The sequence below is a fragment of the Ailuropoda melanoleuca genome, chromosome 10 (assembly GCF_002007445.2).
Source record: "Ailuropoda melanoleuca isolate Jingjing chromosome 10, ASM200744v2, whole genome shotgun sequence".
Lineage (NCBI taxonomy): Eukaryota > Metazoa > Chordata > Mammalia > Carnivora > Ursidae > Ailuropoda > Ailuropoda melanoleuca.
In genome coordinates, this window is record NC_048227.1 from 38,483,535 (window position 1) to 38,498,459 (window position 14,925).

The 14,925-nt window shown below is 55.4% G+C and overlaps 1 protein-coding gene across 2 annotated transcripts in view; it reads left to right on the forward strand.

Annotated features, from left to right (window-relative positions):
- AXIN1 (axin 1) overlaps positions 1-14,925 on the forward strand; it is a 56,629-nt gene that overhangs the window by 20,542 nt on the left and 21,162 nt on the right. For both annotated transcript variants that reach the window (XM_034670734.1, XM_034670735.1), the window contains exon 3: positions 14,128-14,268. In XM_034670734.1, coding sequence (XP_034526625.1) covers positions 14,128-14,268 — 141 coding nt within the window. The remainder of the gene's footprint in view (positions 1-14,127; positions 14,269-14,925) is intronic.

A 14,925-nucleotide genomic window follows, 5' to 3' on the forward strand; every position in this document is an offset into this window, starting at 1 on the left:
TCTGAGATCGTCTCTGCTGCCGGAGAAACACGGAAGCATGTCTTCTCTGGGGGCCAGTGCTCTGCGTTTTGTAAGGAGGTTAATTTGATGTGAGGAGACGTCATCCTAACCCTTCTGAAGCCTTGTCTTGGTCATTTCTTTATGGTGTTGAAGGCTCTATAGTGTAAGAAGACAGAACTCCTGGCGCATGTTGCTTTGTTAGGAAGCCGGCCCCCCTTCCTTCCTCCTAAGGGTTGGTCCTGTGAGTACCACCCGGATGCTGGACAGAACCCTGTCCGAAGGCTGGCCATGTCACTCTGGGTGTGGGTGACCGTCTTCTCATTCGGTGGCTGGCTCCTTGAGGGCAGTGGAAAAGAGTTCTGGCCTGGTGTCCCCCCCACTCAGATTTGGGTCCAGACCCATACTCCCTCCCGTTGGGAAAGTGCGAGTGTGGGAGGGTGCCATTCTTTGCCAGCTGTCCATGTGAGAGGGACCTGTGTTCCTGTAGAAACCGGAGGAATGACCCAGGGAGCCACTTGCAGGCAGGCAGAGAACCAGGCCTTGGTGTCTCCAGCCCGAAGAACCCCCCTGCAGAGAAGGGACAGACTGCCGATGAGAGCTGAGCCTGTACGGATGTCGGAACACATGTGCCCTGTGAAGGGAGCCAGACAAAAGGGAGCATGTGGCCGCCGTGTGCTGCCCTTCTTCTAGACAACACACCCTAGCCACTAGCGACAGTGGGATGGAGAGGACCGGACAGAGGGCTTCCGGAGGGGCACAGGGAAACGTTGGAGTGACAAACGTTGTCTTGGTTGAGGCAACAGTTTCACGGGTATGGACGTATCACAGAAGTCGTTACCGTCTGTGCTTTAATGATGAGTAGTGTCTGGTGTGTCACACTTGGGTAAAGCTGCTTCTAGGAAAGCACTCACGTGCCTTCCTCCAAGGGAACTAGACGTTTAGGACCAGAGGAGAAGGGCTTGGGCAGAGCCACGATGGTTGTGGGCTCCTGCCTAGGCCACTGTCACTTGGGTCTCAGTGAGGACCGGGCTCTGGGGAGGGGCAGGAGCCGTTGCTTGGCCATGTGTCATGGGTGTTCTCGCCTGGCCTGCCTGCTGGCCCCTCGGGTGCACGTCGGTGACAGCCCTGGCAGCGTCTGAGCTCAGGTCGCCTCTTCCCCTTGGTTTTGTGGAGGTAAAGTGAGCGACACTGACGCATTGCTATGTTTCTAGAATAAATCATTATTTGTCTTGTTGAAATAGCTATCAGTTAAATTGATCTCCTTCATAAGCTAATGTGTCATTTAGGACTCTGTGATCTCACAGGCTAAGATTCAAATGGCCTTATTTCTAGTTGTTTTTATCAAGCCTCTGTTCTCCCATAAAGTCTGGCCAGATGCTGCCGACAAGTCAGAGTGGAAGCTGCTTGTCATGACCTGGCCATGGTCATGTGGTCCCTGCAGACCACACCAGATGAGCGTCTGCTAAGCGGTGCCTGTGCCTGAGTCCGCTTCCAGTGATGGCTTGTTTCCTGACCTGCTTTCCAGCCTCCTCCTTGGGCATGTGTGCATACCACCACCCCGTCCCCAGGAGGCCCAGGAGGGCTCCCAAGGGAAGGTGCGCTCGATGTAACTAGAATCCTTGGTGGGGGGGCCTTGTACTCTCACTGACTCATGACATGATCAAGAAGAGCCTCTAGGATCAGCACAGAGGATGAGGGGGGCGTGGGCGACACAGGCTGCCAGTCATGGAATGAGTATGTCCGTGGGGGGGGAAGGGAGAGCCCAGGGAGCAGAGTCAGTGCTACCGTAAGAGAGCTGTGTGGTGACAGGTGGCAGCCGCACTCCAGTGAGCACGGCGTAGGTGCAGACGCGTGGGGACCCGGTGGTGTACGCCTGAAACTCATCTGACGTTGTGTGTCGACTCTACTTAAATATAAGAAAAGATTTAAAAATACGTGTACAGGGGCACCTGGGTGGCTCATTCAGTTGAGCGTCCGACTCTTGGTTTTGGCTGAGGTCACGATCTCAAGGTCGTGGGATCGAGCCCCACGAGGGACTCTGCGCTCAGCAGATTCTCTCCCTCTCTCCTTCCCTGCTCACCCACACTCTCTCTCCCCCCCAAAAATATACACGTATATACATTTAAAGATTTTGTTTATTCATTTTAGAGAGAGAGCGCGTGGGCGAGCCGGGGGGGCAGAGAGAGAAAATCTCAAGCAGGCTCTACACTGAGCGTGGAGCCCGACTCGGGGCTCGCTGCCACGACCTGAGATCACGACCTGAGCCGAAACCAAGAGCTGCACACTTAACCGACCGACTGAGCCACCCAGGCACCCTGTCATTAACTTTTTATATCCTTAAGTGGATTTAACAGTATTGTCTTCAAGTGTTTGATGAGAAAGGCCTGATTTCCAGGCGTGTGGTTTTATAAGCCTGAAGTCTCTTGAATTTATGGGTGTATGTAAAATTTTTTTTATTTTTAAAGATTCTATTTATTTGACAGAGAGAGAGAGAGCACAAGCAGGGGGAGCGGCAGGCAGAGGGAGAAGCAGACTCCTCGCTGAGCAGGGAGCCCGACGTGGGGCTGGATCCCAAGACCCTGAGATCATGACCTGAGCTGAATGCAGACTCCTCACGACTGAGCCCCCCAGGCGCCCTTTATGGGTGTATTTAAGGAATGTTGTGGAATGGCTTGAAGCTTGAGCTCTCTCTAAATTTCTATTTTATTTTTATTTATTTACTTTTTAAGTAAATAAGTAAGGTCTTCGCCCCAGTGTGGAGCTTGAACTCATGACCTGGAGACGCAGAACCACGTGCTCTCCCCGCTGAGCCAGCCAGGCGCTCCTGGGGTTGTCTTCTCACTTTGCAGAAATCACTTCAGGCATTTGTTCCTTTTGGTTAGTTGAGTTAAAATTACCTGATGTCGGGGGGCGCCTGGGTGGCTCAGTCGGTTGGACGTCATGATCCTGGGCCCTGGGATCTAGTCCCACATCCGGCTCCTTGCTCGGCGGGGAGCCTGCTTCTCCCTCGGCCTGCTGCTCCCCCTGCTTGTGTGTGCGCACGCCCTCTCTCTCTCTTTCTGAAAAATACATAATTAAAAAAATATTACCTGACGTGGGGCACCTGGCTGGCTTAGTCATTGGAGCGTGCCACTGTTGATCTTGGGGTCCTGAGTTTGAGCCCCACGTTGGACGTAGAACTTTGTTAAAAGAGATGAAGCAAGCTTAAAGTGAGCCGATGGGGTATGCGAGTGCACTTAGGTGAATGTGCACACCTTTGCAGTTTGCTGACAGCAAGCACATAGCCATTTGCCAGGTATTTTTAGGGGTGGAGACTATTTTCATTAACTCTTAGTAGAAAGTCACCGGGCAGGCCTGAGAGTATTTAGGGCCAGAGAGTGGCGCTCCGCAGGGAGACGTGAGCTGTGCGCAGGGAGAGGTGCCCACAGGTGTAGACAGCAGCGTCACCAGAGGTGGAGGAGACGGCCGAGAGCGCTGTGCGAATCGGTCCAGGTAGATCACAGGATGGCCAGAGGTGACCAGAAGTAACGCTGACCGTGGCCCAGGCGCCAGTGAACACGTGTGCCCAGAGACGGTGCTTTGCTGCACCTGGAGGTGAGGGGGGCGTGGTTGGCTCTCCAGGCCTCTCCAGGGCGGCCTTGGTGTCCTGTGGGCCCTGGGCCCCAGCGAGGCCTGCGTGTGCGTGTCCGAGTCACGGGTCAGAACCCCGAAGGCTGTCCTGGGCGGAGTGCGCTGGCGAGGACATGAGCTGCAGCAGGTTCTTATGTCCGCTCCTGTTCCGGCGCTTCAGTCACAGATGCTGCCTGGGGGAGGAGGCTTATCTCGGCCCTACAGCAAGTGGGTGGGGTGATGGTGGCCCGGTGGTCTGTCCGCACTGGTGCTCTCCGTGTCGTCTGTGAGCCACCTGAGTGGAGGGACAGACGGCGAATCCTGGGACGCTGGCCGCCTCCGCGTGGTGGCCTCCCTGAGGTCAGCGCGCAGGCTCGACTGGGGCGCTCTGGCTCGGGCTTGTCCCTCAGCGCAGCAAGGACAGGGGAGCCGCGCAGGGGGCAGGTTTAGTCAGAGCGAGGCGAAGGCAAGCCGACAACCTGGCTGCCTCCTTGGCCCTTCCTGCCGTCAGCCAGCTTTTCCATTTAATAAAAGAGATGACAACTTCCTTCTTCTCTTTCTTGCCTTCTAGAGAGAGAGAGTGAGCGAGTGCAGGGCTTGGCGCGGGGCTGGATCTCACGACCCTGAGATCATGCCCTGAGCCTAAATCGAGAGTCGGTTGCTTAACTGACAGCCACCCAGGTGCCCCCAAGAGATGACCGCTTGAAAGTGGGAACACTTTCCCTGCCTCCAGTCCCTGGTCTGTCCGGTGTGGCGGCCCGCTCTCCTGTGTCTGCTGTCTTCCAGGCCAGGCCACCCCACCTCACTCTGTCCCCTGCTTCGACTTATACGAGAGGCCGCATCGCCCTCTCCCCAAACTCTTTGGTGAGGCCTTCTGCACTGAGAACCAAGAGTGAAGCCCCCAGGGTCGTCCCGGCTCGGGGGGCCTGGCCGGGCTTTGCCTTCCGACTTTCTCATCCTCCCGCCTGCATTTTCTTCAGCGTCTCACAGGCCCCGGCACGAGGTGTGTAACTTGCCTCTCCTCCGTCTCCTTGTCTCGGGACAAGTGTACGGGGGCACACGTTCTGATCTGTCGTATCTGTAAGTAGATGACCGTGTCGTACACTGTGAGAACCAAGTGAGCGCCCCTGTTCGGAGAGGAGAGCCCCGGTTGGAGCAGTGCACGAAAGCTCACTCCGCTCTCCTCTTTCTGATCTTCATTTTTATGGCTCCTTCCCAGAGATTCTGTACCTGTTCGGTTTCCTACACAATTTTTAAAAGCACAGAAGCAGAAACCCGATCCCACCTCTCTCCAGGCATTGTTCCAGGAGCACTGTGGTCTCCTAGAGTGAGGCCCTGACTTGCTCCCGCCTGCCAACGTGCGTGGGCCTGCGAGGCCTGCGGGTTCTTTTGTCTCTGCTTTTGCAGGCGAGGACCCCCGGCATGGCCACAGGACTAGCAGAAGGAAGAGTGGGGCAGGTCCTGCTGAAAGTGGGGACGAACGTGCTGGTTAGGCAGAGTGGAGCGCTAACCAGGACCCAGGTCCAAGCGGTAGCTGCCCTCACACAGGCATCTTGGTGTGAGCGGGGCGTGCGCAGGAGGAAGCCCGCGTCGGTCCCTGTTTGCACAATGACGAGGTCTTCTGGCTGTCCTTATACCATGAGGAGTTTGAGGGAAGAGACATGGGGGAGGGTGCTCACAGCCCCTGCTTCCTACCTACCTGACCGAAGGCTGGACTTGGTGCTTTTGGGGCCGGGGTCTCCTGACCAGCCCTCTGCTGAAACAGCTGTGGCCGGGTACACGCCTGGGGTCTGCCTCTGAGTGATGGCAGGAGGGGTGAGGTGTGCGAGGGCGGGGGAGACAGACCGGCTGTGAGGGGTCTCCGTGGAGGTGAGTGACGGGAGCCTTGGGTTCATATGTTGTTCTCTCCACTGTTACACAAGTAAACATTTCTTAGGATCAAAACTGTGTTCAAGAGCTGACCAGACTAAGCACACAGAGGAAAATCCAACGAGCAAACTACCAGGGAGGATCTCTAACTCCGAGGTCAAATTTGGGGCTTGCTTTTGTCAGCGCGTAGGGCTGGGGGCACAAATCCCAGCCTCGGACCAGGGCTGCTTCTGCACTGGGCCAGGTGACCGGAAGCAGGGACTCAAAGCCAGAGTCACCCCAGGAGCACGGGCCTCAGACTGGTGCGCGTGATTCTGGCGTCTGGCAGAAGGCATTTCGTCCAAACCCACAGCTATCCTGCAGAAAACTCTCTAACGACGGCCAGTCCGCAGCGACAGGCGGCCAGAGACGCGGAGTGGGAGCCACCGGAAGCAGACGCCAGAGTAAGCCTTGGCAGAGCTCCAGACATGGGGGTGTCGGACAGCTTGTAAAACGGAAGCTCTCTCGAGCGCAGGAATTGGTGGCTCACCTGACAGGCCCTCCAGATGACAGCAGAGGGAGCGGTGACGTGGCGACTTCCACGCAGCCAAATAGGTCTTGTAGGGCAGGGCCGTGCGATGGTCCACGCCGGCCGCCCGGCTCACCAACCGCTGGCCGCACCGTCGCGAGGGCCCCTGCTGCGTGGCCCACATACCTGAGGAGCTGCGGTTTTAATTCCTGTAATTGTGGTCACGTGGAAGTGGCACGCGTGGCTCGTGGCCACCGTAGAGGGTGGTTTAAGAAGTTAGGGCATGCAGGGGCGCCTGGGTGGCAGGGCGGTTAAGCGTCTGTCTTCGGCTCAGGGCGTGATCCCGGCGTTATGGGATCGAGCCCCACATCAGGCTCTTCCTCTATGAGCCTGCTTCTTCCTCTCCCGCTCCCCCTGCTTGTGTTCTCTCTCTTGCTGGCTGTCTCTATCTCTGTTGAATAAATAAATAAAATCTTTAAAAAAAAAAAAAGGGTATGCAAGCCAAAATGAAAATCCCGTGGGTAGACTTAAAGATGAGTCCATTGGAGGATGCGTCGGAAGCAGTGACCCACAGGGCAGCGAGGGAGAGCAGGAGGGGACCCCGAAGCCTTCACACGGACGGCAGGCAGTCAGCTCAGGAGGAAACGACCTTCGAGAAGCAGCCGCAGGTCTGACAGTTTGCAGCGACAGGAATTAATGACCAGTGGGGCTCTGCGCACCATTCCAGAGGGGACTCACGCAGACGGGGGAAGGCCCGAAGTGCTCAAGGGTCAGTGTGAGCAAAGGATTGATAAACACGTGGGTGACCAGTCATGTTTCGGGCTTCGGAACACACCCACACGAGGAATTCCGTTCCACGCAGCAACGGCTTGCCAGCCAGAGACAGGTAAATGCCGCCACACTGCCTCGAGGTCCTGAATCGCCCGGAAGGAGAGGCCGGGGCATCAGCAGACTTCAGATTCGGTGTCTGTGGCAGTGGAGCTCGTACACTGACACGCTTGTGTACGTAGTGTAGACGTGCTTGAGCTAGTCGGGTGTCGGTATTGCAGAGGGACAAGTCTGGACATAGGAGTGACTTTGCCAGGGGCAGGGCTTGTGGCATGTGTGGCCCTGAGCACACTGACAGGGTCAGGAAGTGGGGGTCAGGTACAAGGGGCTGGTTTACTGTCTCTGTGCCAGGCGCCACTGAGGGCACCACCGAGGAAACAGAGCTGGGATGGGGAGGTCAGAGCAGGAGCGCATGTGACGTCCTTGACCCATTAGCCATGAGGCCCACCTGTCGCTCAGCTGACCAGAGACCTCGGACTTGCTTAGGGAAGGCAGTGTGGAGACATTGGGGCCTGGTCCCCGACCTTCCCTCCAGACCGATGTGAGTGCGAGAGGCCAGGGGGCCAGCCCCTCAGCCTGAGCGCTTTTCTGCCATGCCGAGTGGACACGTAAGGCATTATCTTTGTGTCGGAGCAAACAGGGACATGACGGGAGGGACAGTGCATCAGGTGCCTGAATTTCTGAGTAAAGATCATGGGACTCTCACTCGAGGGTGCTTGACGGAGGAGGTGAGGCGAGGGCGCAGATGAAGGGTGTAGGTAGTCGGGCGGCGGAGAGGTCTCATTGACAGCCTAGGTGCAGTGCAAGTTGGGTGATGTCTTTCTCATCCAGAGGATTTCTAGACGGCACGAGGTGTCACGCGTCTGGTGTCAGATAATCAGGGCAAACCCGCTGCTGAGAAGAGCTAAAATGTTGAGGACTGTTTTTTGTTTTTTATTTTTATTTTATTTATTTTTTTTAGAGAGGGAGGGGAGCAGGGAGGAGCGGGGGGGGAGAGAATTTTTTTAAAAAATCTGATTGAGGGGCGCCTGGGTGGCTCAGGGTCATGATTCTGGAGTCCCGGGATGGAGTCCTGCATCTCCCTCTCCCACTCCCCCTGCTCGTGCTCTCTCTCTCTCAGATAAATAAATAAATAAAATCTTTAAAAAAAAAAAATCTGAATGAAGGCGGGGCGCTTGTGTGGCTCGGTCAGTTGCACGTCCAGCTCTTGGTTTTGGCTCAGGTTGGGATCTCTGGGTCCTGAGATCGAGCCCCACGTCGCGCCCTGCGCTCAGCGTGGGGTCTGCTCGTCCCTCTCCCTCCCCCTGCTTGTGCAGGTGCCCTCTCTCTCTCTTTCTCAAATAAATAAAATCTTAAAAAAAACAAAACAAAACAAAAACTTTTTGTAGCTAACCAAGCAGGATGGAACGGCAGCCACATTCAGGGAGAGGGGAGCCCTGGAAAGCGAGCTGGAGAGCACGGCTGGCTTTTGGGTTCCAGCTGGCCTGGGCCCACCCAGGAGGGAGCTACCCCACCCTCCGAGCAGGTGCAGTCTTGGAAGTACACAGGTCCTCCACGAGTCTGCAGCCCGGCGCAGCAGCTCTCCGTTCCTGACATGGGGTTAAGGTGCTGGGGTTCCTGGTGCCCCAGCTGCGTGCCATGTCACATGCACGTGCTCTGGAGAGGGATGTGTCATCCAGGGCTGCCCGTGTAGAAGGATTTTCACACACAGTGTCTGGTCCTCCGTCCACAATAGCCAGATACCTTATGAAGAGTAGCCATGTGCTCAGGGATATAAGACAATAGGATTTAAAAAAAAAAATGAGGGAAAACCAGGGAGATCCAGATAATGCAGGTAACGGACACCGTCTTGTTGAAAGTCTCTGGACTGGGGCAGGGGATGCCAGAGAGCGAGGGAGTGTTTGTAGGCTGACAGGGCCGTGCCAGGGATGAGCAGAGAAGAAAGTAACATATTACAATCATATTATAATCCAGCAGATGGAGTAACGGTCCGAGAGTCTACACAGATGTAAGTAAAGGCAGGTGGAGAGAACATGTTTGTTGTTGTTGTTGAAGATTTTATTTATTTGAGAGAGGGAGAGAGCACAGAGGCAGAGGGAGAAGCAGACTCCCCGCTGAGCAGGGAGCCCGATGCGGGACTCGGTCCCAACTTGTTCCTTACAGTGGAACGCCAGTGAGGAAATACGATCTAGTGAAGGAGCTAGAAAACCCTTGGTTGGTAACAGAATTTGCGTGTAGCCCCACACAAATTACCTGTTAATTACAAAAGAAAAACAATAGAGTGGAAGAAGTTGGCAGGCACTTGGTTTGGTACCAGTATTGGGACCAAACAACCTAAATGTTCTTGGTGTGATTCAGCACCATTTCTGTGATGGTCCTGCCGGAAAAGGAGCACCGTGGATCTCACCGTGGGGACCGCGAGCTGTGCTGTGTGGTACGGCCTCGGCTCTTGGGAGTGTCCTACCGCTAAGGGGAAGACTGAGGGGCCACCCGGGTGAGAGGCGGCGGGAGACACAGGACCGTCCTAGGAAAGTGGAACAACTCTAAAAGCCATCACTGGGACAGTGAAACCAGTCTTCGTCCTCCGGGGTGGCAGCTCCGTCTCACCAGTGTCGGACTCCTGCTGCCCTTGTTCCGCGGCCTGTCCGGGCTCAGCGTGGGGCGCAGCCCGGTGAGTGGCCCGGGCACTAGCAGTGGGGCAGTCCCCATGAGCCAGCCCGAGGACCCGTGGGGCGGCACGTGGGCAGGTGCCTCGCCGCCCCCCACGGAGCAGGCCGCGTTCCCCAGGGCCCAGGGGGCCAGGCCTCTCTTTCAGACCCTGCCTCCCATTCTCTGAGACACACCGTCAGTGCAGTTGCTGGATCAAGCTGCCGTCCTGGGTTCTGGTTCCACAGCGGCTGTCCCATTATACATTCCCACCAGCAGCGCACAAGCGTTCTAGAGAAACAGATTTCCAACCCAGTGAAAATCTCTCTGGAGAGTGAAGGAGATGAAGACGGCCAGTTGCCAGCCCCCGCCCCTTCCCAAAGGAGACCATTCAAAAGAGTGAGCTGTCAGGTCGAGACTCCCTGATGGACATACGCAGGTAACACTAGGGGACCGTCCACGGGACAAAACAATACTAACGGTGTCCTGTGGCTGTAAGGCGTTTACAGAGTTAAAACACAGGATACCAACAGCACATGAGTGTGCGGGGGAAGTGAATGGCATTAATTCTGACCTTGTGTTGACCGGGATGGGGGGTGGTCTTTGATATGTCAGGGCACCTGTTGTGACCATCACAGGAACCACTAAAAGCGTAGTAAAAGGGTTATTTTGTTAGAGAGAGGAGATGGAAAATAAAAATTATCCCCAAAGAAGGCAAGAAAGAACAGAAGAATATGGAACAGAAGGCCAGCAGAAAGCAGGTAATGAGATGGTGGACGTTCCCCTCTGTCAGTGATCACACACGGTGCAGCGAGGTCAAAGGCTGCAATGTGAAGAGAAAGTTGTCCAGCGGGATCTTAAAAAGGCTAGCTTTTACAGAAGACACACAAGATCAAAAAATATATCCAGTTAAACGTCAAAAGGAGGAGACCCAGCGTTCTGCAAATAGCAGCCAAAGAGAAAGGAACGCACAGGTAGGACGTGTTCCTGGTCAGGCCTATTCGGGTCGGTTCCGTCGAGGTTTTATTCTGAGAACTTGAAAGGTACAGAGAAGTCGGACGTTTCTCTACAGGCAGCACCTGAGGAATTGGCTACGCTTGCTGTGCCCGTGCGTGTGCGTGCACACACACACTCCCCGTCTCCGGTTCCGGGCTTGTGGGGACAGTTTCCCCCACTGACATTTCCCCTCACGGGTCACCGGCCAGGACTTTGTCGTGTCAGCCGGCAGCGAAGGCGCAGGGCCCTAACGGTCCTCGTCCCAAGGGCCAGCTCTACTGTCTCGAAGGTTGAAAAGGGAAACGTAACCAGTAGCTCCTCGGTCTTTCTGTTCTCTCTGGTCTGGCTGTTTCTCTTTCTCTCTCGTTTGTCGTCTGAACTTGGAGCTCATGTACATCGTGGGCTTTGCTCTGTACTGGAGGGTGCAGAAAATTAAGAAACTCTGTTTTTCTTGCTTTTTGCCTTAAAGATGGACGTTTTATTTTTTAAAGTTTCATTTATTTAAGCAATCTCTATACCCAGTGTGGAGTTTGAGCTCACCACGCTGAGGTCAAGAGTCGCGTGCCAGCCGGGAGCCCCAAAGATGGACTGTCTTTATCCATGTGAAAGGCACGCTGGGACCTGTCTGGGGAGGAAGGTGGAAGTCCTGCTGGACCTGGTTCCTGCCACGTGGGGGAAGGGCAGAGGCCAGTGTGGGCAGGTGCGGGGCTCCAGGCCTCTGCCCTTCCCAGCATGCTCTGTGGGCTGGGGGTTTCCTGCCAGGGTCCTTTTTTCTCTTTAATTTGAAGATTTTTTTCTCGTTTGACCAAATGGGTATTTATAGAAAGTTACCAAAGTTTAATGTTTTCTAGATGAAACAGGGAAACGAAAAAACAGTTTATTTAGCACTTAGCCTGGGATCAGAATTTCAGTAGTGGTTTTTATGGTGACAGTATTGCTGGTTTTATTTTTTCAAGTACGGAAGAGGAATAACATTGTCATTTAAAAATAATATTTTATGGGGGCGCCTGGGTGGCACAGCGGTTGAGCGTCTGCCTTCGGCTCAGGGCGTGATCTCAGCGTTGTGGGATCGAGCCCCACATCAGGCTCTTCCGCTGTGAGCCTGCTTCTTCCTCTCCCACTCCCCCTGCTTGTGTTCCCTCTCTCGCTGGCTGTCTCTCTCTCTGTCAAATAAATAAATAAAATCTTAAAAAAAAAATAATAATATTTTATGATGCGGGCACCTGGCTGGCTCAGTTGGTAGAGTGAGCGACTCTTGATCTCCAGGTCGTGAGTTCAAGCCCCATGTTGGGACTAGAGCTTACTTTAAAAAATAAAGTAAAAATAAAATAAAAATGAAATTGTGTGATATTGCAGCTCACTTTGTTTTGTCAGGTTCACGTCAGATATAATCTGGACGAGGAGGTGTAAACAAACACGGGACCAGGGCCCGGCTGTCCATGTCACTGTGCACATCCCCACCCTTCCTGCAAGCCTTTGGACAGACCCTGTTCCTAAGAGCCTTTGCGACCCTGCCTTGGCCGTCCTTTGGCTGGAACTTGTTTGTGGCCCCAGGGAGGTGTCAGGCTGCGGTGGGTGGGTCAGGAAGAGCGTGGGTGCTGTGGGACGGTGACTGGATCCTCTCTGGCTTGGGGACGTGGAGCTGGTGGGTAAGTTTTGGGTCTGTGTCGCTGGCCACCCCTGTGGCCTCACTGGCTGGAATGGGAGGACCACGTGGCTGGAACTCTTCTGATCTGCTCCCCCCGAGACCGTGGATGCCCAGACGCCCCCGGAGCATCGGGCCTCTCTCCCATCTGCTGTGCCTGACCCAGCCCAGCCCTGCACGTCCTGCGTGATGGGTGTTCAGGACACTGAGGTGCCTGGTCCCGAGTCTTGTTTAAGCGTCTTTTCTCGGTGTGTGCATGGTTACAATTGGGGCTTCCAGAAAGTTCTTTCAGTCGGGTGACGGTTGTCCACAAGGGGTTCTGTCAGCTTAGAAGCAGTCTCGTCTCCCCTCCTTCTGCATTGAGGGTACTGGCGTCTGAGGGTTGGGCTGACTCACCCCAGGTCCCCCACCCTCGATGTTGGCTGTTGTTCATGCGTGTGACAAGCGTTTGGGTCCTGTTATCAGAACTGAGGCTGGAGTTCAAGGAGGGACTGTGTCCCGGGCCTAGTATACAAGTCACTGAGCACTCGACATGGGTACCCTGCCCACCGGGAAGGCTTGCCGAGCCCCCGTCGTGCCGTAGGCATCAGAGAACCTGTCGTTTGTCCCTTGGCCTACGACCTGTGCGTCGCTACGCGAGGACAGTCTTGGGAAGAGGAGGCGGCGTTGGAGCATGCTGTGGTGACGTGGCGGTGGGGGCGGGGTGGCGCGTAGACAGGACGAGCGCGGCCTGCAGAAGGAGGCGCGTGGAGGGATGACGAAGACCGGCGTCGAGGGTGCTAGCAGCCGACTCTCCATTTTGATGCAAGGGAATGAGGTGGATTTATACACCCACGATTTAAAGTTCTGAATTAAAAAAAAAAAAAAAACCATCGGGGCGCCTGGGTGGCACAGCGGTTAAGCGCCTGCCTTCGGCTCAGGGCGTGATCCCGGCGTTATGGGATCGAGCCCCACATCAGGCTCCTCTGCTATGAGCCTGCTTCTTCCTCTCCCACTCCCCCTGCTTGTGTTCCCTCTCTCGCTGGCTGTCTCTATCTCTGTCGAATAAATAAATAAAAAATCTTTAAAAAAAAATAAAAAAAAACCAAACTATTGGAGCATTTGAAGAAAAATAAAAGAATGTGTTTTTAATCTTGGAATGAGAAAGGCCTACCTACTAAGATACAAAAAATCTATGAAGGAAAAGATTGGTCAGTCTGATTTCATAGAAATGAGAACCTTTATGTGACCAAAATCAACCTAAACAAAGTTAGAAAAGGAACATTTAGGGAGAAAGTATTTTTCGCGTATGCAGCTAGAAGTTAATAGTAAGAATGTTCACAGGCTTCGGCAGACTCTGGGAGGCCCCTAACGTCCCGGTGGAAAATAGACGAAAGGTGTGAGCAGGTGACTGACAGAGGATGGGATGTAAGTTGTGCGCGAACGGCCGCCCTGTCATCTCAGGGAGACACAGACCGAAACCCGGTGGCACGTGCTGGCGAACCTGTGTGCGGTCCCAGTGCCTGGAAGGTGAAGCAAGTGACCAGAAGGCAGCGTGACGTCCTTTCCCCTCCTGTCTCGCACCTTCCGTCCTGTGACTGTCCTCGGACGTGTGCACGGGAGTCCTGGCCGCCTGCACGCTTGCGAGAAGCACGTGAGGTCGTGGGCACCGGTGTTGGTGCTGCTCCGTGTGAGGTGGGGCTTCCTTTGCAGCCAACGAGCCCGCACACGGCACTCTTGAGAAGACGAGCAGGATAGCGTGTCCCGTTGCAGTAGGTGCGTAGAAACGCAAATCCAGATGGTGGCCTGTGTGCTCACGTGGGTGGCTGTCTGAATGCACAGGAAAGTTCTGGAAGACGCCCAGGGCTTCAGCGATCCGTCTGGGGAGAGCAGCGGGCCGCAGGCAGGACGGAGACACCGGCCCTCTCTGCTGTCTCTTCCGGAGGGTTTGTGCGCGTGGTTCATGAATCAGGACGTCTCGATGACAGCAGGTGGGCAAGCGCAACGCGCGGTCGGGCTGCCGCTGATGTTTGCTCCCTGTTCACAGGTGCGGGTCCTGGCGGGAGCCTGTCCACCCCTACTATGTCAGCTCCGGCTACGCCCTGGCCCCGGCTACGAGCGCCAACGACAGCGAGCAGCAGAGCCTGTCCAGCGACGCGGACAGCCTGTCCCTCACCGACAGCAGCGTGTGAGTCCCCTCCCCTCGGGCACATCCTGGGCCATTCCCAGTGGGGGCTTTGTCTTCCCAGAAACGTTGTGTGGCCCCCCCAGCTGGTGCACAGACAGGCTGCACTGCCCGAAGGATTGTTCCACACGCTCAGTTTACGGTAGCTGCTTCCCTCTGAGGCCAAGGCTGCTGGGACCTTGGAAGGAGGGGAAGACTGTTGTGGGGACTTACTTTAAAGATGGGTGGCTGAGCAGGGTGGGCGGCGGCAGTGGCGCCCCCCCCGCCCACCCCACCAAGGATACTTGCTGTGCAGGGGTCCCTCTGTCAGTGCCCTCCTGTCACTCTTCCAGATCTAGTCCCTGTCACACACTCTGCGTAGGAGATGGGACGACGGGAGCCAGAGGGGAGCTGGTACGGCCGGTTCTGTGCCGGCCCCAGTGCCCGAAGGACTAAGGGATAGCCGCTGGGGCTGCATGTGTCCGAGAGGCCTTGGCAGCTGTCCGGAGCCACCGGGAACCTCAGCATCCCTCAGTGGCCACAGTGGACTTTATTCTTCCATTGTCCTCTCCAGGGAAGCCCTCCCTTTGTGGGAAAGTACATATTTTCTGACGTTCCGCTTTGCTTTTTGGCAGGTGGCTTTTTGGGACCCAAATGCACATCGGAAGTTTGATGGTGTAA